This window comes from Ziziphus jujuba, chromosome 3 (genome assembly GCF_031755915.1).
Source record: "Ziziphus jujuba cultivar Dongzao chromosome 3, ASM3175591v1".
NCBI classification, from domain to species: domain Eukaryota; kingdom Viridiplantae; phylum Streptophyta; class Magnoliopsida; order Rosales; family Rhamnaceae; genus Ziziphus; species Ziziphus jujuba.
In genome coordinates, this window is record NC_083381.1 from 29568025 (window position 1) to 29592904 (window position 24880).

A 24880-nucleotide genomic window follows, 5' to 3' on the forward strand; every position below is an offset into this window, starting at 1 on the left:
GAAACTGTTAAAACACCCCCGATGTATTGTTTGATGCATTGTTCATCAACTAATGGTTGATAAAGCCATATCTTTCTTTGACATGCAACTCTTCATTTTTTAGGTTGTTAGAGCTGTAAATACAGCTTTAAAAAAAAAAAAAGACGAAAAAAAAATTTGCTAGAATTAGTTGGTATTAGAATATGTAATATAATTTATATTGATGATGGATCCAACATCTTGTTTAAGTGCATAATATATGCCAATGCATTGTGTTAAGATTACAAAATTAATATGTAATTTATACAGATGATATTAAGAATATTTTCAATGGCTCTCCATTGGAGTTTATGTGTTAAGAGATTTGAAAGATGTTGAAGCTTAAGTGGCATAATATCTATCAATAAACAATATTTATTCAAATTTCTTCTCCAATAAATCATATTTAAAATTAAAATGGAATGAGTTGTCCTATTAAATAGAAGATGAGAGGAGAGATGAGAGAGAAAAAGTTATGAATTAATGAAGAAAGAGGGAAGAGAATAAGATGAAATTATGATTCATATTATCTAACAGACCTCTTACACGTAAAAAATCTGTTAGACAGCTTTTATTTATTTTGTTATCTCACATTAATAGACATCATGCATGGTAAAAATTAAATTTTTTTTTAAATATTTATTTATTCGATGGCAAATATTTTTTTGGATACACAACCATTGGACATTCCATTAGAAATATTCCATTACTCAGTACTTTAGTAATGAAACAAATTAGTCAAAAAAAAACAAAAAATGCAAAGACCAAACATATCTCCCTTCCGATGTTCCATAGATACATTGGATCTTTTTACTGGGCCCTGGTTAATAAATTGGATTTGGATTCTTATATACTGGGCCAATGTTGTGTGGGTTTCAAGACCAAACATGTCTCCAGTCTGATTTTGAAAAACCCATTAACCAGGTCTACACCGGTTATGTCCCAACTCTTAACCAAGGTTTCAAACGGCATAGGCCTCGCTAACCGGTGAGTTAGAAACCTCAAGCGTTGCGACGAGGCTATGCTTTCTCATATGAATCTAGATGTAAAAATAAATTTTCCTATTATATTATTATTTTAGTTATTATAAGATTATTAAATAAATAAAATAATTTATATGTTTAATATCAAAATTTATATAAGTCTATATTATCATTATATAAGCAATAAACATAAATTAGTAAGTACCTAATCATAATAAATTCATAGAAATTCATACTTTTCTAATCTTCAACAAAAAATTGCTTTCAATCATATATTATAAGTCTACAATTATTTAATAATTTTTAAATTAATAAAAATTTTAAGTATCATCATAATTTAGCTAACTATTGTCTAATTCCTTATTAAACTCCAATTCAAGATCCTCTTCTTCATATATTACATTTTTACTTTTTTAAAAAAAAAATCTTAATCTTAAAATAAGTTTTTTCCCCCTTTTTTTACACTATTTTTATATTTTATTTTGAACAAAATAATCTTAAAAAATTAAAAATTAAAAAAAATTAAAATCAAAATATAAAGCTTATATTTTTTGGCATCTAAACACGCATTAAATGATCAACACAGCTATTTTTTATAAGTTTTGTTACCATAAAGACTTTATCTAAACTGTATTATGCGTAGGTGGCACCTTTTGATGCCTTTTAGAACACTATTTTGAACTAGTCAATCACATTCTTCTATTTTAGGTTTGCCCTAATAATAAAAATTACTAAGAAAAAAATAACAATAAAATAATCAATCATATTCCAGTTTTCTTAAATCAAAATACTAGAATATAATATTTTTCTTTTTTCTTTTTCTTTTTTTTTTTTTTTTTTTTTTTTGGTTTTGGGCAAAAGAAAGTAACAAAAATAGAAAAGCTGAACGGATGACTATAGATGATGGATAATGCATGATTTAAGGATCAAATTGATCAATTTTGGCGATTATACACAAATACATTCTTATGATCTCCCATAAACTGTTTAAATAACAATGACAATATATGATATTTATTCATATAGTATTGAGCTACAAGAAAGAAACATGTAACTTATAAAAATCTTCCTTTTCCAAATTAAAATATCATAACTGGAAGGCATAATTTTTTCTTTTTGACTGAATTGAGAGGCACGCTTAGTCCTACTAGCACTAATTTTAGAAGTGTACAGCTCAAATTGAGAAGCCCTATTTGTTGATGTTAACTTGGTTTGGTTGAAACTTTGAAGGCACAATTACAAGCACGACATATCAAGTTGCACAACATGTCACAAAAATTTTACCAAATTTTATTTCGATTCAGTGTAGTGTTGTTTACTTGGAGTGGACGCAATGCATTATCAAATACCATTACACGCTATCTGATGCCTTTTATGTGCATGTCTTATAATCTTTTAGCAAATTTTGGACACTTGTTCTTTAAAAAGGCGCAAACTAGGATAACTAATCATGGAAAATGGCTTTTTAATATAGTCTTCGAGGTTGCGTGGTACATAGTTTCAACAAGAACATGCATTCATTGTGTTTTTTTGGCCATATTCAACAAAGCTTCCTGAAAAAAAGAGACCAGTGGAGAAAAGTGGGTGAGAATAATTGGAGTATATGTCATACCAAACCATAGAAGCATGCATTAAATTGTTGATATCCTAAATTAGCAATGTTAATCATGTGAACGTCTCTGCAAAAAAATATTATGTGATTAATTATGAACAAACATCATGTATGATTTTTAGAAAATTTATATGCTAATGGTAGGAAGGCATAACATATATGATGATTAATGAGATAAATGTAGTGGCGTGTTTTTTTTTTTTTTCTTTTTTTTTTTTCCCCCCCATAGCTTTAAAGACTTATTAAACAATCCTACACTTATATATTTTTATTAACCAAAACAGGAAGCAAAAAAAAAAAAAATTCGCATTTATAGCTCTCATACTTTTAATTTTTAACATCTTAATATAAAAATAATGTTATTTGCCACTATTAGTGGCAATGATCATTGGAGTCTACATGTTCACATGATAATTAGATCATCAATTATAAAATAAACAGTAGTATTATATATATATATATATACACACTTGTGTGTGTGTATAATTCTCATATAGAGAGGATCTTGTCCTTTCTATAATATGCATACTTAAATCAAGTATGTTTATCCACTATGGGATATGCATAATATAAAGAGGATATATCATCTCTATAACAAAATTATATATATATATATACACTATATAAAATTCTTTTATGGTACATGACAAATATACACATAGTAAAGCTATATATATATATATATATATCTTAGCTAGACGGCATTAACAAGGTTAAGTTTATAAATTTTTATGGGAGTAAAGATTTGTCCGAAAGTGAGCCAAACACCCTGCCAAACACCCTCATAATAATACTAATATTATTATTATTATTAATAATTCAAAAAGCACCTAAATAATTGTGTACTTGATAATGACAAAAAAGCGAATCAAGAAATACATTAAACGTTTACAAATTAAATTGGTGACATTGCTTTTGAAATATAAAAGGATTATTTAATTTTGATTAACAATTAAAAAAAATAATATAGTAAAACAATAATGTTAGAGTTACTAAAATATTTAAAAAATTTATTTACTAAATAATGTGGCAGATGATTTATTATTTGGTAAATAATTTAGTATCTATAATAATTATTAGCTAAAAACTTGATGAGCTAATAATATTTTTCGATATTATTAGTTAGCATATTCATATAATTTAAATAAAAATAAATAAATATTTAAATAAATAAGTGAATTAAAAAAATAAACCAATTAAATAATATCACATTATCTATACATTATTAGTGAATATTTTGACAACTTTAACATTATTATACATTAATAATAATACTTCAAATATCAAAATATATATTTTTTATTAAATTATATGAATATGTCAATAATAATATTTTACCATATGCCATTTGATAAAAATTTTAATACCTATATCATTATTATTAGTAAAAGAGCTTCATGAGTTAACAATATTTTTTGACATGGCAGTTACTTCCGGTACAAACGAACACTGTAGTTTTTCCTACTTGACACAACTATGTTAATTAATTTGTGAAAAAAAAAAAATATATATATATATATATAGCCCCTCCTCTATCATAATTTAATTGTTTATGATGACGATTTTTTTTTGTTTTTTTAAAAGTTGGATACATTTGGAGTACGTATATTAACCTTAAAAAAATACCCCCAAAAAAAAAAAAACACTTTAATTCGTTACATATTTAACAAGAAAATGTGTTTTTTTTTCCCAAAAAAAAAAAAAAAAAGACAATGTAATTTATTCTCTAATTAAACTATTACTTAAGATCTATTTTGTCTCCTAAAGTACATAAATAAACATACTCCATTAATTTTTTAATTATTTTATGTTAGAATAGTCAAATCAAGTCAACAAGTCTTTTTTTTTTTCCCATTTTCCATAAGTTCTGATGAAGTTACTAATTTTTTGTAATTATCATATGTAGTTTAAAATCGTCTTCAATTTAATTCTTTCACTCCATTAATTAATAGTCAAATTAATTCAAATTTTTGTGATAGTTATAGGATTCATGCATGTAAAATGTACCTTCGAATTTACGCAACATGAGGCTTACTGCTATCCCTTCATGATATATATTATAACTTTTTAAATAGGAGAATTCTTGTATTGTGTGTTGTAAAAGCATCATATTTCTTATGACGTTCATTGCAAAATTTTGAAAAAAAAAAAAAAATTAACAGCAAACTTTAATTTATTCAATTTGACGGTACTACAACTTCTTTTTTATTGAGAAGAAAAATAGAGGTGGTACAACTTTTAATCAAATTTAAATTATATTTCATTGACCTTTTTTGTTTGTTTTGTATCAATTAACATTTTTTCATCGAGGGTAATGATTTTTGGTGTTAGAAACATATTTTTCTACATAAGATAGGAATATGCTTATTTGTTAAATATTAAAAGTGTTATGTTAATTAATAATTTAAATTGGACAATTAATGGCCTTTAATAATTGTCAGATCAATAACATTAGATAAAAGCTATATTTCTGAAAAATAAAAACCGCTATTATTGATTATATTTGTCTCTATGTCAATTAGTATGCTTTCACCAAAAAAAAAAAAAAATGTCAATTAATATGCATTTGTATGGTATGAGCTACCAAATTAATAATAACTATATAATTTGCTAACTCATATAATATATATATATATATATTTATGCAAAAAATTTTGTCTTAGAACTTTTCAATGGTTTTTCCATTAAAACCTCATTATTTAAAAATGGTTGGAGTTTAATGATAATCAAACAGGTTCACTTTGCTCATGAAGCCGTTCTATAGCAGTTAAAAAAGAATCAATTCAATCAGCTCCAAAGTTAAGAGTTCTATGTCTAGGTTGAAAGTCTTATAAAGTCTTTTTTATTAGGATATTATGATAGTTTTTTCATTATAATTTTTTATTATTAATTTTTAAATTACTTCAAAAAGTTGAGAATTAAAAATATTCTATTGGATTATGTAAGTTTAGCTGCATACTACAATTTTAAGGGTAAATTAAATTTTATATGGATATTATTTAAATCTCTATAAAATTTTAAATTTTAAATTTCACAGCAATTAAAAAACTAATATAAAAAAAACTATCAAATATTCTAATAGTTAATATATATGTTGATATATATATATATATATAGTAATTTTACAGTGTGAACTGTTCGTACAGAGATTGCATCTAATACCAATATTTTTTTAAAAAAGATATCGACTTTGTTGTATATATATACATAGTATATATAGTAAAATCAATATTTTTTTTTAAAATATTGATTTTAAAAGCAAATGAACAATATGCACTATAAAAATAAATAAATATATATATATATATATATATATTTACACCTAAAAATGGCTACTATGTTACAACGAAGGTGCTCCCCAGGGGTGAAGCAGGCCTACATATGGATCCCATCCCTATGTAAAAGAGGGGAACACATGCTTTGAGAGTACCAGAAATATTTCCTCTAGATACATACGTAACTTTATCATTATGTTTTTTTGCTTTTAAGTGAAGGGGATTTGATCGAATCAAAATTCCAAGCTTTAGCTTTCTTTACTTTATTGAGGACCTGTTCCGTCTAAGAAATTTTATACAATATAATTTTCAATTTTATTGTTTTGTTGAGTAAGAACTTATACAGCAACAACCACATGAAAAAAAAAAAAAAAAAAAACTATTGATATACCCCATTTTCTGAACTCTTTATTAAAGTTCCAATAATATTTTTTTAATTAAAAATTGACACTATATCATAAATTAAATAGTGATGTGTTGTTTTCTTTTTTGAAATATCAAATTTTGACCACCCATTTAATGTAAATAGTTGATTTTTCTAATTATTATTATTATTATTATTATTTATTAAAGGAACAAAAACATAGTACAATGTTCCAACTAGAAATGCGCACGATGAATCTTAAAACCGACATGGTTTGCCCAGTAGCCGTCGCTTTGAAACAAGTACAAGCCAAAAACATCATGATATCAGAAAATAGGGCAATGAAAGTTGGGGTCCAAGATGGGGTCCACAAAATGAAAAAGATAATATTAAACTAAAAATTGGGAATAGAAAATTTTCTAGTTTTATAAATTTGATTAATCAGCCAAAAAGAAATTATGTAGAAATGGATTTCCTTCTAATCCACAGCCACTTGGTGGGGTAGAGTAGAGATTGTAGAGCTGCTTACGTAAAAGCAAAGGCAAATCCAATGCCAAAACCAAAGCCAAGTCTCTCTATATATAGAGAGAGAGTGAGACTGTCAGTTGCACAAAGTCATCAAAATCGGGCCATGATTATTAAGATAATTAGGAGAAGAAAACAAACCGAGTCAAAACGCCCATAACACCCCCTTGTCTTTAATCACTCTCCTATCATATCCCTTTTGTTCCAACATTTTCTTGCTTTTAATATCTACCTTTTTTCACTCTCTCTCTGGCTTCCCGGATGACAGAATTTTGCTAATACTATTTGTTTTTCAAGGTATGCATAATTTATGTTTTCTTGTATTTAATTTAATCATTCTTAGGATCTGGGTTGAAGTTTGTACTTTTGCTTACTCTGTTCATGTTGTTGTTTTGATCATTTGGAGCATGTAATCTTTCTGGGTATTGTGTTTTATTACTATGTTTGTTTTCCAAAGATGTTGTTTTTATTTATTATTCGTAAATGTTGTAATCGATATCTGTTTCACTTTAATGGTTGCTCTCTTTCACCGGGTTAGTTCCAGATTGCAGTTTTTTTCAATGATAATAATCACATATTACAAACCTTTGTTTCTGCTTGGTTCTTGGTTTAAGTGTCTGGGTCTGTTCTTATTTTATCTGGGCATAGTCCACAAATTACTCGCTCTTTCACTTGCATTCATATGCAGTAATAAGCATTCAAAAAAAAAAAAAAAAATCTGTTTCAAACTCAGCAATTGACCTTTTGATCAGTTATACTTTGTTTGCCTCATCCACATGCAATTTGGACCTTTCTATTGTTGGCTTTAACAGGGCATGTTATAGTCACTAAAATGTCATGACCAAAAAGGTTACTATGGGTTTCTATATTTAGGCTTAACTTATTTGCCTGACAGATCCAATGATATTGTTTTCATCTTCTTTTCTTCTGTTTAATAAGATGAGAATGTAACTGAATTTGGCCCCTTTTTGGGTCCTTTATGTATTTTACAGGCTGTGGTAACATTGGATGTGTTGAGTGAGCAATGGCTTCTTGCAAAGCCCCTCACTGTGTTCTCCTGGTCTATCTCTTTCTTTCCTTTGCTTGTCAATGCTTTGCTATTGGAGTTGATGCAGACAGCTCAGTTCTGCTTGTGGATGCTTCTGAAGCATCAGGACGACCAATACCCGATACACTTTTTGGGATATTCTTTGAGGTATATGTACATCCATTTTCTATATGGTGTTTTCTTCTGTTGGGAGCTGGTTTCTGTTTCTTCTGGAATATGTAATGTGTCAGAAATAACGTGCAGTTCCTCTAATCTTCTTGATTGTGATCCATGTGCTTTCTGATTTATCTGTATCAAGTTCACATTAAATGCTGCATATCAATTTAGGCTTGTATTTATACATTCATTTGTACATATAGGCAAAAGCAGAGTTCAATTTCACCCATATCAATAGAGCCAAGGGATCGTTTTCTGTTGTTACTTATTGTTTGTTACATATTTATCCATTTATTTTATGTTCACATTTATCCATCTAGTATATTCCTGCTTTTTCATTTATATTTATGTATGGAAGTGCTGTTTGACTTCAGTATAAAATAGATTGTCTCTTAAGACAACTATTTCAAATTTGTTTAAGATGCTCATAGATGATTATTGTTGTAATTTCATAGACGATTATTGTTGTAGTATTTGTTCTTTGCTATTGTAATTGTTATTTACTGTTTTACTTGTTTTTTATTAGGGAATATGCTCATTCTTTCAAATCGTTTTAATGCAGGAGATTAATCATGCAGGTGCTGGTGGGTTGTGGGCTGAGCTTGTAAGTAACAGAGGTTAGCTCCAAATTCACTCCCCAGAAAATACAAGTTTTAAACCTCAATGTGTCTATTTTATCATGCTTTTGTCAATTATAAGTTGGTTATGATGGCCTTGGCTTTACGGTAAAAGATTATGAAGGGTTTAGGTTTGAGTCTGATTTTCAAGTCAAATGAGGATGCAAGTTTGAAAAGGTTGTGGAACATAATGCAGAATTAGCTTATAAGACTTGAATGAATGTTTTATGGGCTTGGTAAGGGGGTCAATATATTTTCTAGGTATATATAAAATTATTTTTAGGCATCCAAGTTATTTATATTCATCTTGATATATTGAAATTGAGTTCCTTAACAACTTCTTTTCCCAGGTTTTGAAGCTGGAGGCCCCAATGTTCCTTCAAACATTGATCCTTGGGCTATTATTGGGGATGAATCAGTTTTAAATGTATCGACAGACCGTTCATCGTTATTTGAACGTAATAAGATAGCACTCCGTCTGGATGTGCTCTGTGACAGCAAGGGTCCCAATGCCTGCCCAGCTGGAGGTGTTGGTGTTTATAACCCTGGATACTGGGGAATGGTGAGAACCTACTAACACCTATACTAAAATGGATACATTTTTTCGCTATATATACTGTTCTCCTTTCTTTTATTATGTATTTTTCGAGCTAGGAAAATCATAAATTAAATTCATTTCCATTGTATTTATTTAGCAACAGTTTTTTGTTGTAACTCACTACAACTGGTTGCCTTCTACTGTTTATGTTTTTTTTTTTTTTTCCCTCTTCTTCTTCTTCCCAGAATATTGAACGAGGAAAAACCTACAAACTTGTTCTGTATGTTCGGTCATTAGGATCAGTCGACATCACTGTGTTGTTGACAGACTCAAGTGGGCAGAAATTGGCAGCTGCCAATATTATGTGAGGCACCATTTTGCATAATCTACAGTTAAAAAATAATTTTTGAAATTTACAGGTCCTTGTTAGAATTATCTTTAAATCCTTGAATAGTTTGAGAGTACCTTCTTTTGCATCTGTAGAGCCTCTGCTTCTGAAGTATCAGACTGGAAAAAATTGGAGATTCCCTTGGAAGCCTTAGGGACTAGTCATAACGCGAGACTTCAATTGACAACAACCAGAAAAGGGGTGATATGGTTTGATCAAGTCTCGCTCATGCCCTTGGACACATATAAGGTACTTCACTTCCTCCTGTTTCATTCATGTGTCCTAGGAGATCGTGTCACCAATATTTAGAAAAGAAAACTCCAACAATTGATTTCCAGCGTTGAACCTTTACTTTTGTAAAATTGTTACTATTACAGGATAATCAAGTGTAATATTAATTTTTTTGAATCTGTTGTTTTGTCATAGGGACACGGTTTCCGAAAAGATATCTTCCAAATGCTGGCAAATTTAAAACCTAGATTTCTCAGATTTCCAGGTAAACATGAATTTATTTGTTTTGACACTTGATAGTCCTGAACACAGGTTGGGATTTTTTTTAACATGTAGCTTTCTTCTGGAATATTTGCAATATACATAAGGATGTTTCCAGGCTTGATATCTTTGCATCAAATTGATGGTTTCATTGTCTTTTTAAATTGAACTGTGGCTATATCATCTTTCTGAAATATATTGTTTTCTAGAGAAAGGCAGCTAGGATTTCAGTTATCTGTAATAACCAGGATTCAAGTCTAGTAAATGAGATTACAAACCTTAGCAATAGCATAAATGCCCAATAAAGTTAAGTCAAGCACTAAATAATTAGAAAAATCCATGTCGGCAATGAAAGCTGATATGCTACTACTACCTTATGATCTCTATCAGTTAGCCTTATCTTCAGCGTAGTTTTGTTGAATTCTCAAAAATTGTGACGTGGCTAACACAGACTTCATGTTGCATTAGGTGGCTGTTTTGTTGAAGGTGACTGGCTAAGAAATGCATTTCGTTGGAAAGATACAGTTGGACCATGGGAAGAGAGACCTGGTCATTTCGGTGATGTTTGGTTGTACTGGACTGATGATGCACTTGGTTATTATGAGTTTCTCCAGGTGGGTATCTCTTAAACTGCAAGTGTAGGAATAATAAATTTTTTGTAACTTGATAAGATTCACACTACAAGAACATAAGAAGGTGAAGATTTTTTAAAGAACTTCCTTTCTATTTTCTACAGCTGTCAGAAGACCTTGGTGCTTTGCCAGTATGGGTTTTCAATAATGGTATTTCACATTCAATTCATACTTAAATTACGTCTTTTTTCAATTTTCTTTTTCCTTATTCTCTTTTATTTCCTTAATTTCTCAGGTGTCAGTCACCATGATGAAGTTGTTAGTTCTGTTGTTAAGCCCTTTGTCCAGGTATAGTTGCTAGCATTCTGCTTTCTCCTCATCAAACCACTTCTCATAAGCTATCACTTCGTACTCGTGAAGCAGTAGAATTTTTTGAATGATTATCTAATAATTGATATTGTCGATAGAACTCTGATCCTGTATAACCTTACATGCTTAGTTAAATGTGGAAATGATTGTATTTCAAATACTAGTTTAATGGATTGAATATGAATTTGTTGCAAGGGAATCTGTTTGTTCCATCGAACATCAAGCTATATTTTAGGTGCTATTTAGCTATACTTAGATACAAATCAGCTGAGAATATGCACCAATGGAATTTTTAGTTTCTTCAGCTGCTATGTGGGGATTGGTTGGGCATAAAGCAGACATACAGCTAGAGCCAGGACAAATTCTTGTAGTAATAAGAGAAAATCTTGAAACCTTGATAAGAGAGCTATATAGAACCTCAGTGTTAATGGGCTTTGTCAGCTCGTGACAAAAATTGTGCGTTGAGCTTTTGTAATGTGAAAATGAGAGCTGATGTTGACCATACTTTTTAGAACTGCATGTCTGTTTATAAATCTTAAATTTTTTTTTCCCAGTACTATAATTATTCATTCAGTTTACTAGCTAATTTTGTACTGATGATTGCAGGAAGCCCTTGATGGTATTGAATTTGCTAGAGGTCCTCCGGATTCGAAGTGGGGTTCTCTCCGTGCTTCTATGGGACACCCAGAACCTTTTGACTTGAGATATGTTGCTATTGGGAATGAGGACTGCGGTAAAAAGAACTACCGAGGTTCGCACAATTCTTTTCTTTTTTGTTTGATTCATTTTCTTTCGATGAAAAACGTGTTGATTTATAGTACAAATTCAGTTTCTCTCATCTTTCAGCTGCCCAGAGGATTTCATTTCAATCTCAGCTTTTTACTAAAGAAAGAAACTGGATAATTGCTTAATTTCTAATTACAATATTGCAATACATATTATTATAATTCCATTGACATGAGATAATATTTTCTGAACTGTCTTGTTTAACCAGGAAATTACCTCAAGTTCTATGCTGCTATAAAACGTGACTATCCAGATATCAAAATAATATCAAACTGTGATGGTTCTAATAAACCATTGGATCACCCTGCAGATTTGTATGATTTTCATGTAAATGTCTTAGCATCTGTACTCGTACTGCATTTCTATTGATAGTTTTTTTCAGTACCATGTATGAATGTCTGCTTTTTCAACATCGCATGACGGTTGTCTTATTTGATGGTCAGATTTATACAACTGCAAACGACATTTTCTCTAAAAATCACAGGTTTGATAATGTACCACGCAAGGGTCCTAAGGTGATTTCCATGTGCCCGTTAATAACATTTCTAGTACTTTCCATCAAACTGATTTGACTAATCGTCTCGGCTTTGAGCACACTCCAGGCTTTTGTAAGTGAATATGCTGTTAATGACAAAAGAGATGCTGGCCGAGGAAGTTTTCTGGCAGCACTGGCTGAAGCTGGATTTCTTATTGGCCTTGAAAGGAACAGGTGTGCCTTAGGTTTTTGAGAATTGACCTTAGTTGCATTACCAACCTCCATATTTGTTCCTTTGTATGATAGGATTTTAGGATCGTGAATTTTTAATTTTTTGCTATAATCTCATAAAAATAAAAAAAAATAAAAAAATAAAAACTTTTTTTGTTTCATCAGTAAGAAAGATGGAAATCTACTGAGAACTTGTTGTGTTCTCTGTTTTTACACTTTGATGCAGTGATGTTGTGGACATGGTGAGCTATGCTCCACTTTTTGTGAATGAAAATGACCAACGGTATTTCTCTGTCTCATTTCATTTCTTTGAAATTACTATGTTTTGATATTCTTTGAAGAGATTTACGTAGATCTTCTCTTAAACTGTTCCACGTGAAATCTGAAAACTCTTGTGAATTAGATGGAATCCGGATGCAATCGTCTTTAACTCATCCAGCCTATATGGAACTCCTAGCTACTGGGTGCTACGTTTCTTCACGGAATCAAGCGGTGCAACACTTCTTAAATCAGTACTTCAAACAAATTTCTCTTCTTCGCTTGTTGCATCTGCAATTTCTTGGAAGAATTCAGAAAATGACAAAGACTATATTAGAATAAAGGTATCATTTTAAAAAATAGTAGTAGTAATAAAATTACATGAGACTTTTGAGCTTTTCCTTTATTCTTCATTTTCTAATTTTGTGAGTTGGCAGGTTGTGAACTATGGAAGCAACACCATGAATCTCAAGATTTCTGTGGATGAATTGGAGAACTCCATACAAGCCTCTGGCTCAAACAAGACCGTACTCATTTCTACCAATCTGTTGGAAGAGAACTCTTTCAGTGAGCCAGACAAGGTAATTTAGCAATCATTATCTCTTCATGTTTGTATATTTCCTCAAATTTTGGTACATCTTTTCATATCTCATGCACCCTTTTTTTTCTCCTTAATTGTATATATTTTCAATCTTATTCGAGTTTCTCGGTACTTTTAACTTCATCGAACATGGTCTACAATATGGTTTTGTTACTTTCAATATGGATTTGCATAATATATTACATATTTTTCAAAAGAATAACAATTATTTTTTAACTAAAACACAACCATGACTAATTTGTGTTCTTCGTCAAATATTGCAGGTGGTGCCGCAGCAAAGTCCGCTTGAAAATGCTGCTGCGAAAATGGATGTTGTGCTGCCTCCACGTTCTTTAACTTCATTTGATTTGTTAAAAGGACCAAGTTACATCAGGATTACTGGAGCTGACTCTTTCTCCAGATCATCTATTTAAACAAACTACTGATCGACTATGAAATGGAATAACAATTATAAATATATATATAAATATACATGGAATAACTTTCATCTTGCTTGGCAAAACTGTTATAGTTTGCTAATGTAACATGTCTTAAAGGGAATCATATTGCTTGGTTTTCCACTTTGCTGCTTTGTAAAGCTATGTGTAAATTGCTAATTTGGCCTTTATCAGAAAGAATAAAATTGTAGTTCATGATACTTGTGTTTTTGCCATTACAAAGCATGTTCAGCAGATTCTTGGTTAGCCCACATAATGAACTTGATGATGATTCTTCTTGGCACCGAGACTCCAAACATTTAAGGAGTTTTTTGGGTCAGGGGCAAAAATCATTGGTTTTTTGGATAATGTTGAAGTTTTCAGTATCTAAAATAAAAAATAAAAAGCAGAAAAAAAAAATGACAATGATAGATAATTTTAAATAAGAAAGGGTTGACTTTTATGATAGGAATAGTACGGCAAATTTATTAGGTAGGTGTGATGATATTGGCATCATTTGATAGACATATATTTATATATGGTTTAAGTGATTATCAATAAATACTTTAAAAATATATATTCCAAAAAAAATCATTGAGCCATTGGCATAATTTTAGAGGACACTGATTAAGCCTTTTGATACGAATCGAATTCTTTGGATTTGTTATATATAACTCATGTATCAAACTGCTTATGAAGTTGAGGACTTGATTTTATTATTATTATTTTTTATTTGTTTTTGGGGAAGAGTAAAGGACTTAAAATAAAAGAACAACAGAGAATACATTGTTTTTTGAAATTAAATGTCTGCATCAAAATAAATATAAATAAATAAATAATAAGAAGAAGAAGAAAGAAAGAATATAGTGTCATTATTTTAACAGAATGCAAATAGCAATATCTTAATTTATTCATTTTTTTTAATTTTTAATATAATTTGAGTTTGGTGGGATGTGATAATAAATTCAAATAATGGTGACCTTATTGCAACAACAACGACCACGACGGTGACCCATAAAAGTTCATTTAAAATTTGTCTCCATAATTTTATTTTATTTTATTTTATTTATTTTTGAGAGGTTATCTCCATAACTAAATTGTGAAGGTTTTTTTTTTAATAAAAAATAACCAACCATTTTTTTTATCATATATAATAGTTATTTTATTATTTTTAATTTAAATTTTTTTAATTATAAATATAAATAATTTAACAATTGAATTAATTTTATTTCATAAAAATCAATCAACTTTACTATAGAGTTTTTGTTACTTCTATGCGTATGTTTTTCTATTATTTAAATTCTTGTTATTCGTCCTAATTACTGATAATTATTAATGGATCTGCTATTAATGTGTAAGTATTGATTTATATATTTATTTTTTATTTTCAATATTTAAATCTAATATGTAAAGTGAAATCATTTGTTTCAGTGGAAGGGGTCCACTGAATCAGATGGGTCCAACCCTGTTTTGGGTAATATAAAAAATAAAAAAATAAAAAAATAAAAAAATAAAAAAATAAAAAAAAATAAAAAAAAACTCTGGTTTTTGGTAATGTGATTATTATTACTTTTGGCACTGGTCCACAATCTTTTTTTTTTTTTTTTTCTTGGTCAATAATGGCCCCAACTCTTTTTCCTGGTTAACATTACCCAAAAATTATTATATAAAAAAAATAAAATAAAATAACTTATTCATGGGTTTTTAAAGGCAAATTCCATGATTTCAACCTATTTAAATTTGCCGCTTCAAGCTAGACGGCTATGGCACTTGAACTTCACCCTTTAAGATCATCTCCTTTTTCACTTTGACGAAATATCAGGGTCAAGAAAGCTCATGTATACAATGAGTATGATTGATAATAAATAATTTCATTCTATAAAAAATTAAAAATGAAGTTTCTTAAATCAATCATATCAAAAACTTCGAATTCGTGCGGGTTATGTGTTAATTTATTTATTTTTGTGATTTGTTTTTTTGGACCAAGCAAACTTAATCCACCGTGTATTTTCTTTAAAAAAATAAAAAAATAAAAAAGAAGTTCCCTAAATCAATCATATCAAAAACTTGGAATTCCTGCGGGTTATATTATGTGTAAATTTATTTATTTTTGTGATTTTTTTTGGACCAACCAAACTTAATCCACTTGTATTTTCTATTAAAAAATGAAAAATTAAAAAGAAATTTCCTAAATCAGTCATATCAAAAACTTGGAATTCCTGGTTAAGTGTTAATTTATTTATTTTTGTGAAACTTTTTTTTTTTTTTTTTAATTTTTTTTTTTGGGGACCAACCAAACTTAACCCGCTGTGTTCAACAGTGGAAAACAATTAATGCCTCGACTGTGCACCCAGCATCACAAGGTGACCGACTTCTAAGGCTACCTTAATTATGTCAGATTCTTTGGTGGGTTGGTTCATTCCATTCGGTTTCTTTTTTTGTATTGGTGATCATTTTATTTGTTTTTAAATAAATTAATGGGTGGTGGAAACTACAGGAATAGGAAGAGGATGTCTGAGAACAGAGAAGCTCTGCTGAAGCAGGAGGAGAGGTTTTACCATGATGAGAATTGCCCAGGTTGTAACACTAATAAGCTCAAGGAATCTAATCCTGGTCTACCTTTGAAGCACTTGTTCTATGTTTTTATTATTGTGCTCTCCACAGGTACCAATTTTTATTTTTATTTTTATTTTTTTTCCCCTTTATTGGACACATCCATATGTTGTGCTTTGTGGGTATCCATATTGATGTATCATATTTGTTAGAAAACAGGAAAAAGGGTTTATCATGGAAAATTCCAATTGTCAAAGAGCTATAAAGCTTACATTCTTCCACCCCAACAAACAAACAAAATAGAATTGTTAAAAAAATCAGTGAAATTATTTCCAACAGTGTTTATGTATAAATATTTTTTCAATGGAAAATGCCAAATGGTAGACACCATCTCAACAGTAATAAAAATTGGACATGCTCTCAGTTTAACTGATGGATTCAGCTTATGAAGTGAAAATCATCTTTTGCTGTCATACTCCGTTATACTTTTTTAAAAACTTCAAAAAATGCAAGGTAATGCAATTCAAAGTATGTTAAGCTTCATGGTTATGTGTTTCTGTGCTTTTTAGAAGAAATCATTAATTTTTATATGGCCATCTTCATTTTAAAAATCTACTATGGTTTTCCCTGATATCTGTTATTTATTTGAACTCCAAAAAAATTCAGACTTTAATATGCCTTCTTTGTTGTTCATATGTATGCAGCTTTGCCAATTTCAGTGCTTTTTCCTTTCCTATATTTCATGGTAAGTATACTGCTCAGTGAAACTTATATATATTCTATGGCTGATATTATCCAGAGGCAATCACAAAAATAGTTTCTGTTGATTTATTATTCAGTTACCATTGTAAATAACATGAAGTTTCAGAATCATGTAATTTTCAATTTAACAAAAAAAATGCTGCTGATAAAATACTCAAAGTTTGTTGCATTGAGGGCTGAGTGACGATTCTCTTATATCTTAGTTGAATATTGAAGGTTCAAGAAGAAGGTTAACAATTATAGCACATTCACACAAATTGACCATGAAGTGGCCATTGTCTTAGGCGTAAAAATTTTAAAGGTTCATTTAGGAATGATTTCGTAGGAAGCGTCTTTATTTAAAAAGTGGATTACTGGGAATCACCTTATTGGTTTAATTCGTATATGGCCCAACTCCTGTAATTTAACAGACTTTAATGTATATTTATGTGGAGGGTATTTTGGGATGTCGAAACTTGTTTAAAGGCTTGTGGTAGTTGAAGAAGCAGCTAAAAGGGTCCTAGCTTAGGATCTGACCAATAAAAGTTTTGTTGTCTTTTCTTACATGCACTTAAAAAAATAAATTCTGATAAAATTAACTTGGAAACTTGCCAGTAGGATCTTGTTACTGTGCTACATCACCCAGGATATTGACCAAAGAATAGTGTTTATTTCCAATTTTTTCTTAATATATTTAGAAAATCCAACACCAGTGTTTATAATTCTCAACCAAGTGATAAAATTTAAGTAGGTCCTTTTGAATCCGATTGATTATAGTTTAAATGCTATTATAGATGGCTTTGATCAATTTCATTTGTTATTAAAATCTTTACGGATGTTATTGATGTGGAGTTGGTACATTATAAATTTCTGCAGATAGAGGAATTCCAAATAGCAAAAAGGGAGGAAGATATTGGTTTCTATGCTGGTTTTGTGGGTGAGATTGTAGTTCAAACATAATCTATGATGGTTGCCTTTTTAATTTAAAGTTCCCATTAATGGTTTTACTCATTGCATTATCTTTCTTGAAGGCTCTGCATTTATGTTTGGGCGAGCTTTGACTTCTGTAATCTGGGGGATAATAGCTGATCGATATGGTCGAAGACCTGTCATGATATTTGGCACAGTTTCAGTGTTAGTAAAGCTGATTTTCCTATGTTTCAATGTCACCCATTGATCAGGTTTTCACTAGTTGAAGGACAAGTTGCTCATTGATCATGTGCATCCAAATTTCCATCTTCTTTTTTTGACAACAATGACTATAATTTTCAGGGCTATTTTCAACACACTTTTTGGATTCAGTAGAAGCTTTTGGATGGCAGTATCTACGAGGTTTCTCCTTGGAAGTTTGTGTGGCATACTTGGACCAATTCGGGTACACCTTATATTATATATTTGATCCAAATTTAAAATTTAAAGTTTATGTTTATGTTTATGTTTATGCTTTAGTTTTTGTTTTATAATTGCAAGGTATGAATAACTCAAAATTCCATGATACATTAACCCCAGAAGGTTTCCATGACATCCTTACCTAGTAAAACAAGTTAAATAGGTATTGTCATGGGTCTCCATAGCATGGAATTTATCTGCAATCTTGAAAGTGCTAAAACACTGAATCAAAGGGCATTTCCTTCTGGGTTTTTTCCCTAGAAATTGTGTCATTTTCAGAAGCCCACAAGATGAGATGCAATCAAATATCTGTAATTACTTTATTGCATACATTTTATTTAGTAGAGAGTTGGGAAAGAATATCTTAAGAAGGAGAGATAACAAGAGATGAATTTAGCCTGGATAGATCTTTGAGCTTAGGCCTAGCTAGACTTTTCTAAAGTTGACGCATATTATAATCAGATTTGCATGTAATGGAACTACTTTTAGTTTTGATTATTTTTATTAATTTGTGCATATCCATAGACTGCAAAATATTGTGGTCACAGTTGTTATTGCTTTATGGATTAGTTGATAATCATATTTATATTATTATCCTTATTATGTTATTGTAGACCACTAGATCAATGTTGCTTAAATCAGATTCTTGTTGTAGTTGAAGCTGATATTTATTTTTTGGAATCTGAATTTCTCGTTGGTGAAAGCTATGTTTCTCATTCAAACTTTAAAAGCTTTTAAAACAATTTGCATCTCGATGGGACTGGTGTTGATAAAATTTCCTTCTTTTATTCTATATTGTTAAGTTTATATTTATATAACCATCTAGCATATAAGCTTGAAGGTATCAGTGTAGTTTTTATATTAAACCTAAAGTAATTATGCATATGTTTGTGTGGTTGTGGGATTTCTTTCTTTCATTCCACATTGTTAAGTGTTTATTCAAATTAAGTGTATATATTTAAGTGCATTAATGTAATTTTATGTTTTAAACCTAGAGTCATATATATATATATATATATAAGTGTGAGAGAGAGAGTGTGTGTGTGTGTGTGTGTGTGTGTTGTCTCTTATGAGGTGTTGCCTCTTCATTGCTCAATTCTATACAGTATATAATTTCATGAATGAACCTCTTATGACCTATTGCCTCTCTTTTTTTATGTGACTTTTCAAATTTCAAATGTCTTGCGAACAAACATCAGTTTTGATTTTTTTGCAATGTTTTTGTTTTGATGCAAGTTTTGTCAATGAAATGCAGCTTGCAGGTAAATAGATTGATCAGTTGTATTTTTTCAGGCTTATGCTTCAGAAATTTGTCGTAAAGAATATCAATCTATGGGAATGTCAATAGTAAGAAATTCTTTTCATTGTGTTTTATAGATTCTTCCAGCAGGATGATACTTGATGAGAAGTAATTGTTGTAGGTTAGCACTTCATGGGGAATTGGATTGGTCATTGGTCCATCTCTTGGAGGTTTTCTTGCACAGGTACTTTTCTATTTTATTTTTGTTATTATTTTTTTTTTAGCTAGTACAGAAGTAACACATGACTGTTGCTATGTGGATAAGTTGATATCATAGCCTGCAGAGAAGTTTCCAACTGCATTTTCAAAAGAATCTCTTTTCGGGAGGTAAGCATGTTGTTGTTGTTTGTTTGTTATTTTTTTTTTTTTTTTGGTTAACATCCATAATTATTGTTTTTTGGCTTCTAAGCATTTTTCATCCTATTTGTGCTTAATCCTTATGGTCAAGTGAAATGGCAGGTTTCCATACTTGTTACCTTGTCTTTTGATATCAATCTTGGCATTGGCTGCAACTGTTGTTTGCTTTTGGATCCCGGTATATTATTTTATCAACTTGTAATTCCTTTAATAATTTTGCCTGCATATATTATTTGATTATGTTACCCTAAGTTGTAAGATATACATTCCAAATTACAACATTACTTGGTTGTCTGAAAAATACCAATTAGATAACCTAATATGACAATGTTACTCTGGGGGGAAAACTTGAGAGGACAAAGCAACAAATCAAAACTGGAACAGTTCAGAAGGTGACTTCCAACACAATAAAGACCACCATGTTCAAACCTTCAATCAATTGTCTATTTTGTGTAAAATCCTAAAAAACACTATAACATCAAAAAGAGCGTAACAAAACAATTTAGTTGTTTATTTAATGAACTAATATAAACAAGCATTGTCCTGCTTTTTATCATCTTCATGTGTATTCTTCTCACATTTTTCTTGCCTTTCTTTGATAGCCCTACATATGTTGCCCCATTGTTGGATTAAGGATTTTATATGCTATCCTGACACCTTCATGTTGTAATATTAAAGCTTCCAATCATAAAACTTGGAGTCTCACGGCTTTGAGATGGTTTCAGGAAACTCTTCACTTTCATAGTAGAAGTGATGAAGAGAGTGAGGATTCATGTAATGCACCAGCGCCCAGCACTTATGCAGTTGATATGAGAGGAAGTTTGCAAAGATATGAGGAAAAAGGTCAAGATTCTCAACAAAACCTTCTTAGAAATTGGCCCTTAATGTCATCTATTATTACATATTGTGTTTTCCAACTTCATGACATGGCCTATACTGAGGTAATACAATTTTCTTTATTTTAACTTCCATAAGTTTTTTAATATGTTATAAGCTTCTTTGTTTTTGCATTCTTTTTGAACCCCATGCTCTTCAGATTTTTTCATTATGGGCTATTAGTCCTAGGAAGCATGGAGGATTAAGCTACTCAAGTGCAGAGGTTGGTGAAGTTCTTGCAATTTCAGGTAAGTTGTTATAGTCAATGGTAATCGGGTTAGGGTCGGGTTTTTGGAAGACCCAAAACGGTTGGGTGGGTATGGGAAACTATAAACAGGTTTTCAGGTTGGGTTGGGTTTATAATTTTGTATCCATTTTGGGGTTGGGCTGGGTCTGGTTTGGGTTTACGCTGCATATACCCAGATGTTTTTTGGGCAAAATGTAATAAATTTTGAATTTTTCTCCCCAAAAAAAAAAAAAAAAAAGGGGTAAGATCGGATCTTGCCGAGGAACCCAATGTTTTGGTTCGGGCAAAACCTGGTTAACAATAAAACTTCAGATATCACAGCGGTGGTTTGTTATCTGGTTGGCACCGGGTAAACCCGACCTGATTGCCATTTCCAATAGATCCATCATGCGAGTCCTTTTCGTTTTGTTCTTTTCCTATTTTTTGCTATGCATTTCGGTTTGTCAGGTAAACATCTTTTTTGTTGTTTTCTGAATAGTTATCAAAATTATCCAATAAGTTTTTAAGCGTAATTATGATAATATGATAATATTACTGCGGTTACCTTTCTTACTTTGTATATTTTTTTCATAAATTATCAGGATTTGGTCTGCTCGTGTTTCAGCTACTTTTATATCCCCTGGTGGAGAGGACTTTTGGACCAGTAATTGTATCTCGAATTGGAGCCGTATGTGTTTAGCATTCCTCCATCTGACACATTTTTCGTTGCATATTGTTATATATGCATATATATATATATATATATATATTTTTGTTGGTAAATTGTATATTGTTATATGCTTTTGCATTTAAATTGATGATTACTTGGTTTCATGCAAAGGTCTTGACAATCCCATTGCTGTCAAGTTATGCTTTCATAGCTATGCTATCTGGCCTCACCCTCGCACTATTGATTAACTGTGCATCTCTCCTGAAGAACTTGCTCTCTGTAAGTTCATGCCCAAACTGTGAAGTTCTTCTTTCTTCACCTGTAATGGGGATGGTTATCTTAGACTTTTAGCTCTGTTATAGTTTAAACAGATTGTCAAGGAATCAGATCAAATAAATTAACGCATGCTTCCACTATACGGTGCATCAGCACACATACTTTAAATGAAGATACAGTACTCAACAACTTATATTTAATTGATTTTACGTTAACAGGTAACCATCACTACAGGGTTGCTTCTCCTACAAAACAGGGCTGTGGTAATTTTTCTGTAACCTTTGCTACATAATCAGATTTTTCTGTTCTTTATGACATTTTGAAGTTGGTAATTGTCTTCCAATGTTCATCTAAAATCAATTGAAGACCCAAGAGAAAAGAGGAGCTGCAAATGGCATATCAATGACTGCCATGTCTTTATTCAAAGCAGTTGGTCCAGCTGCTGGAGGTTCACTGTACGTCATTATCTCGAAGATTTATTTATTTATTTATTTATTTTTTCCTCCTTCGACTCTGAAGCTATTTAGTGAACCATGCATTGTTTTTAGCTACTGTTGCTGTTGTTGACGCATCTAAAGTTTGGCTGTAGATTGATAAATCCCATTGTCATGTCTTGCAAGTAATCCATTCCCACTTCAATAGAATTATCGAAAATTCAATTACACGATTGCATTATTTGTGTAGGAGAGTAACGTAACTCAACCTAAACTCATTTTACAGTTTCTTGTTCTTCTCTCTTTTCTTCTTTCCTAATTTTAAACCTTAATTCCTGACCGTAGCATCATGTATTAAAGGGTTACAAACAGCAACTAGTGCGCATTCATTTGTATCTCCGATTCTCAATCATGCAGTATCCGTTATAACTCTAGTTTGATGATACTCTGAAAGCTAAGATTTGTTTATCATTTTGGTATTTGCAGATTTTCTTGGGCACAAAAGCGGCAAAATGAATCTTTTCTTCCTGGTACTCAACTGAAATGCCATTCTCCACATAAGAACCTGTTAACATGCTTATCATATTTGCGTTTTATAATTTTGTGATAATAGTATGCTAGTACTCAATTACATCCGCTATAATATGAACTAAACCAGACAAAAGAAACACCCTCCAAGCAGCATTTTCTCTCCTGTACCAAACAACCTTACCACAATTCCAAACAAAAAAAACATTAGTCCTTGTTTGGCCAAGTAACTCAAAAACTGTTGTTCTGTTTCTAAAAACAGCATTTTTTAAAAAGTTAACACTGAAAAGATAATAATAATAATAATAATAATAACCATACATGAGAATTAGAAGGCCAATCTTTGATAACAAACCAGTGCAAATCAAAATGTTAAATCCAAAATAGTGACTAACTCTAGAAGAACTCTTACCGGCAGGCAGGGGTTGTGGCAAAGACTAGAAAAAAACAACCCACAGAAATTCTAGTGAAAGCAAACCAAAACAAGTAGAAACCAACATAAACGAATGTCTCTGTTTCTGAAAAGAGAACCCAGCTTCAGCTTTATTTGGAAAGATAGGACCATTTTGAAGAGCTTAGCTACTAATTTTGGACAAATACCCTAATAATGCATACTCTAATTTGGCCAAAGAAGTGGTTTACCTTTCTTTGAGAAACAAAGAGAAATGATTGTTCTCTTTCTTAGAGAAATTATCTAGTATCTGATAATTTTCCAGTTAGTTAGAAGGTTTAAATTACTAACAAGTACCAAGGAAACACCAAAAAGCTTGTGAAGTAGTGTTAGATGTTACCATTGTTTCATCCCATCATATATCATTTACTTGGTATGTACATTTCAATTGTTACCTTTGTACTTAATCCCATGTATATTAGACAGTGTTACTCTTTTAACAAATAAAATAAAATAAAATAAAAATAGACAGTCTTGCTAAAATCAGAAGCTTGAATGGGTATATTTTGTTGGTTGGATTGTAGGTGATCATATGGTTTTCTTCATCCTCAATGTTATTGAGGCTCTTGGACTACTGATGACCTTCAAACCTTTTCTGGCTCTACCTGATGACGAACATTCAGTAGCTCAGTTGTAGAAGCTTCAAAAATTCTCTTTTTCCTTTGAAACACATACAGCAGATGGAAGGATTTTTCATACTTTAGAGATGCTGATTTGGGTAAGGTCCCACATGATAAGCTTATACTGATTTGGTGTAATTTTCTATAGGTGTTGGGATTCATGCTCCAAAAAGCATTGTAAAATTGCCATTTTGTTGGATGTATTTACGAAAATATTGGTCATTCATCTCATAAATTAATGTACTAGTTAATAAGTTCCATTTTTAGATGGTGTAATGTATGTAGTATAAGTATCTTATTGAGCAAATTTATTATGTCGATTAGAAAAGAAAAAAAAAATCAATAAACTTTAAAAGATATCGAATCAACTAAATAATAATTATGTGGATTGCCACATAGAAAGTTCACTCCATAAGGTTTCCATAGAGTTTTTGCTATATCAAAATTGTTTCACTGCACAAGGTTGGCTTTGAGTTCTTATGAATGAAATAAAAACCGAGTTCTCATGGATGAAATAAATAGAAATAAGGGTCAAAAAATCAACTTTCTGAGATGGCTTTGAACTCCACGAACAACATGGTTTTGTAATAACCAAAATGCAAAAAAAACAAATGCATAGAGTAGGACTGAACAAACTCACTAAAAATACTCAGATCATAAGAGATTCCTATTGACTTGTTGGAGATTCTGATTCTGGATAAAATGCCCATTACTTGCTATAGACTAAAGGCTTGA

General features: G+C 30.6%; 2 protein-coding genes across 7 annotated transcripts; both read left to right on the forward strand.

Moving 5' to 3' along the window:
* Nucleotides 1-6845: 6845 nt before the first annotated feature.
* On the forward strand, nucleotides 6846-13945 carry LOC107423410 (alpha-L-arabinofuranosidase 1). Its single transcript, XM_016032963.4, has 18 exons — nucleotides 6846-7074; nucleotides 7770-7972; nucleotides 8544-8598; nucleotides 8949-9160; nucleotides 9382-9500; nucleotides 9620-9773; nucleotides 9951-10020; nucleotides 10485-10630; nucleotides 10753-10798; nucleotides 10884-10936; nucleotides 11564-11708; nucleotides 11952-12070; nucleotides 12187-12258; nucleotides 12346-12452; nucleotides 12676-12732; nucleotides 12853-13051; nucleotides 13145-13288; nucleotides 13572-13945. Exons 2-18 carry the CDS (start codon nucleotides 7802-7804, stop codon nucleotides 13719-13721), a joined length of 2019 nt encoding a protein of 672 aa, XP_015888449.3. The 5' UTR covers nucleotides 6846-7074; nucleotides 7770-7801; the 3' UTR covers nucleotides 13722-13945.
* A 1982-nt stretch (nucleotides 13946-15927) lies between these two features.
* Nucleotides 15928-24411, forward strand: LOC107423401 (protein ZINC INDUCED FACILITATOR 1). 6 transcript variants are annotated; one of them, XM_060816022.1, is made up of 19 exons: nucleotides 15928-15946; nucleotides 16045-16130; nucleotides 16222-16388; nucleotides 16982-17022; nucleotides 17895-17955; nucleotides 18050-18152; nucleotides 18291-18393; nucleotides 19701-19754; nucleotides 19829-19891; nucleotides 19985-20034; nucleotides 20167-20242; nucleotides 20790-21005; nucleotides 21101-21188; nucleotides 21769-21854; nucleotides 22008-22115; nucleotides 22331-22375; nucleotides 22479-22567; nucleotides 23033-23076; nucleotides 24050-24411. In XM_060816022.1, the coding sequence occupies exons 3-19, from the start codon at nucleotides 16235-16237 to the stop codon at nucleotides 24160-24162; spliced, it is 1494 nt and encodes a 497-aa protein (XP_060672005.1). In that variant the 5' UTR covers nucleotides 15928-15946; nucleotides 16045-16130; nucleotides 16222-16234; the 3' UTR covers nucleotides 24163-24411. The 6 variants fall into 6 exon arrangements, with proteins under 6 accessions (XP_060672005.1, XP_048334008.2, XP_048334007.2 ...); XM_048478051.2 differs by lacking the exon at nucleotides 15928-15946 and having other exon boundaries at nucleotides 15957-16087; XM_048478050.2 differs by lacking the exon at nucleotides 15928-15946 and having other exon boundaries at nucleotides 15976-16130.
* The last annotated feature ends 469 nt before the right edge of the window (nucleotides 24412-24880 follow it).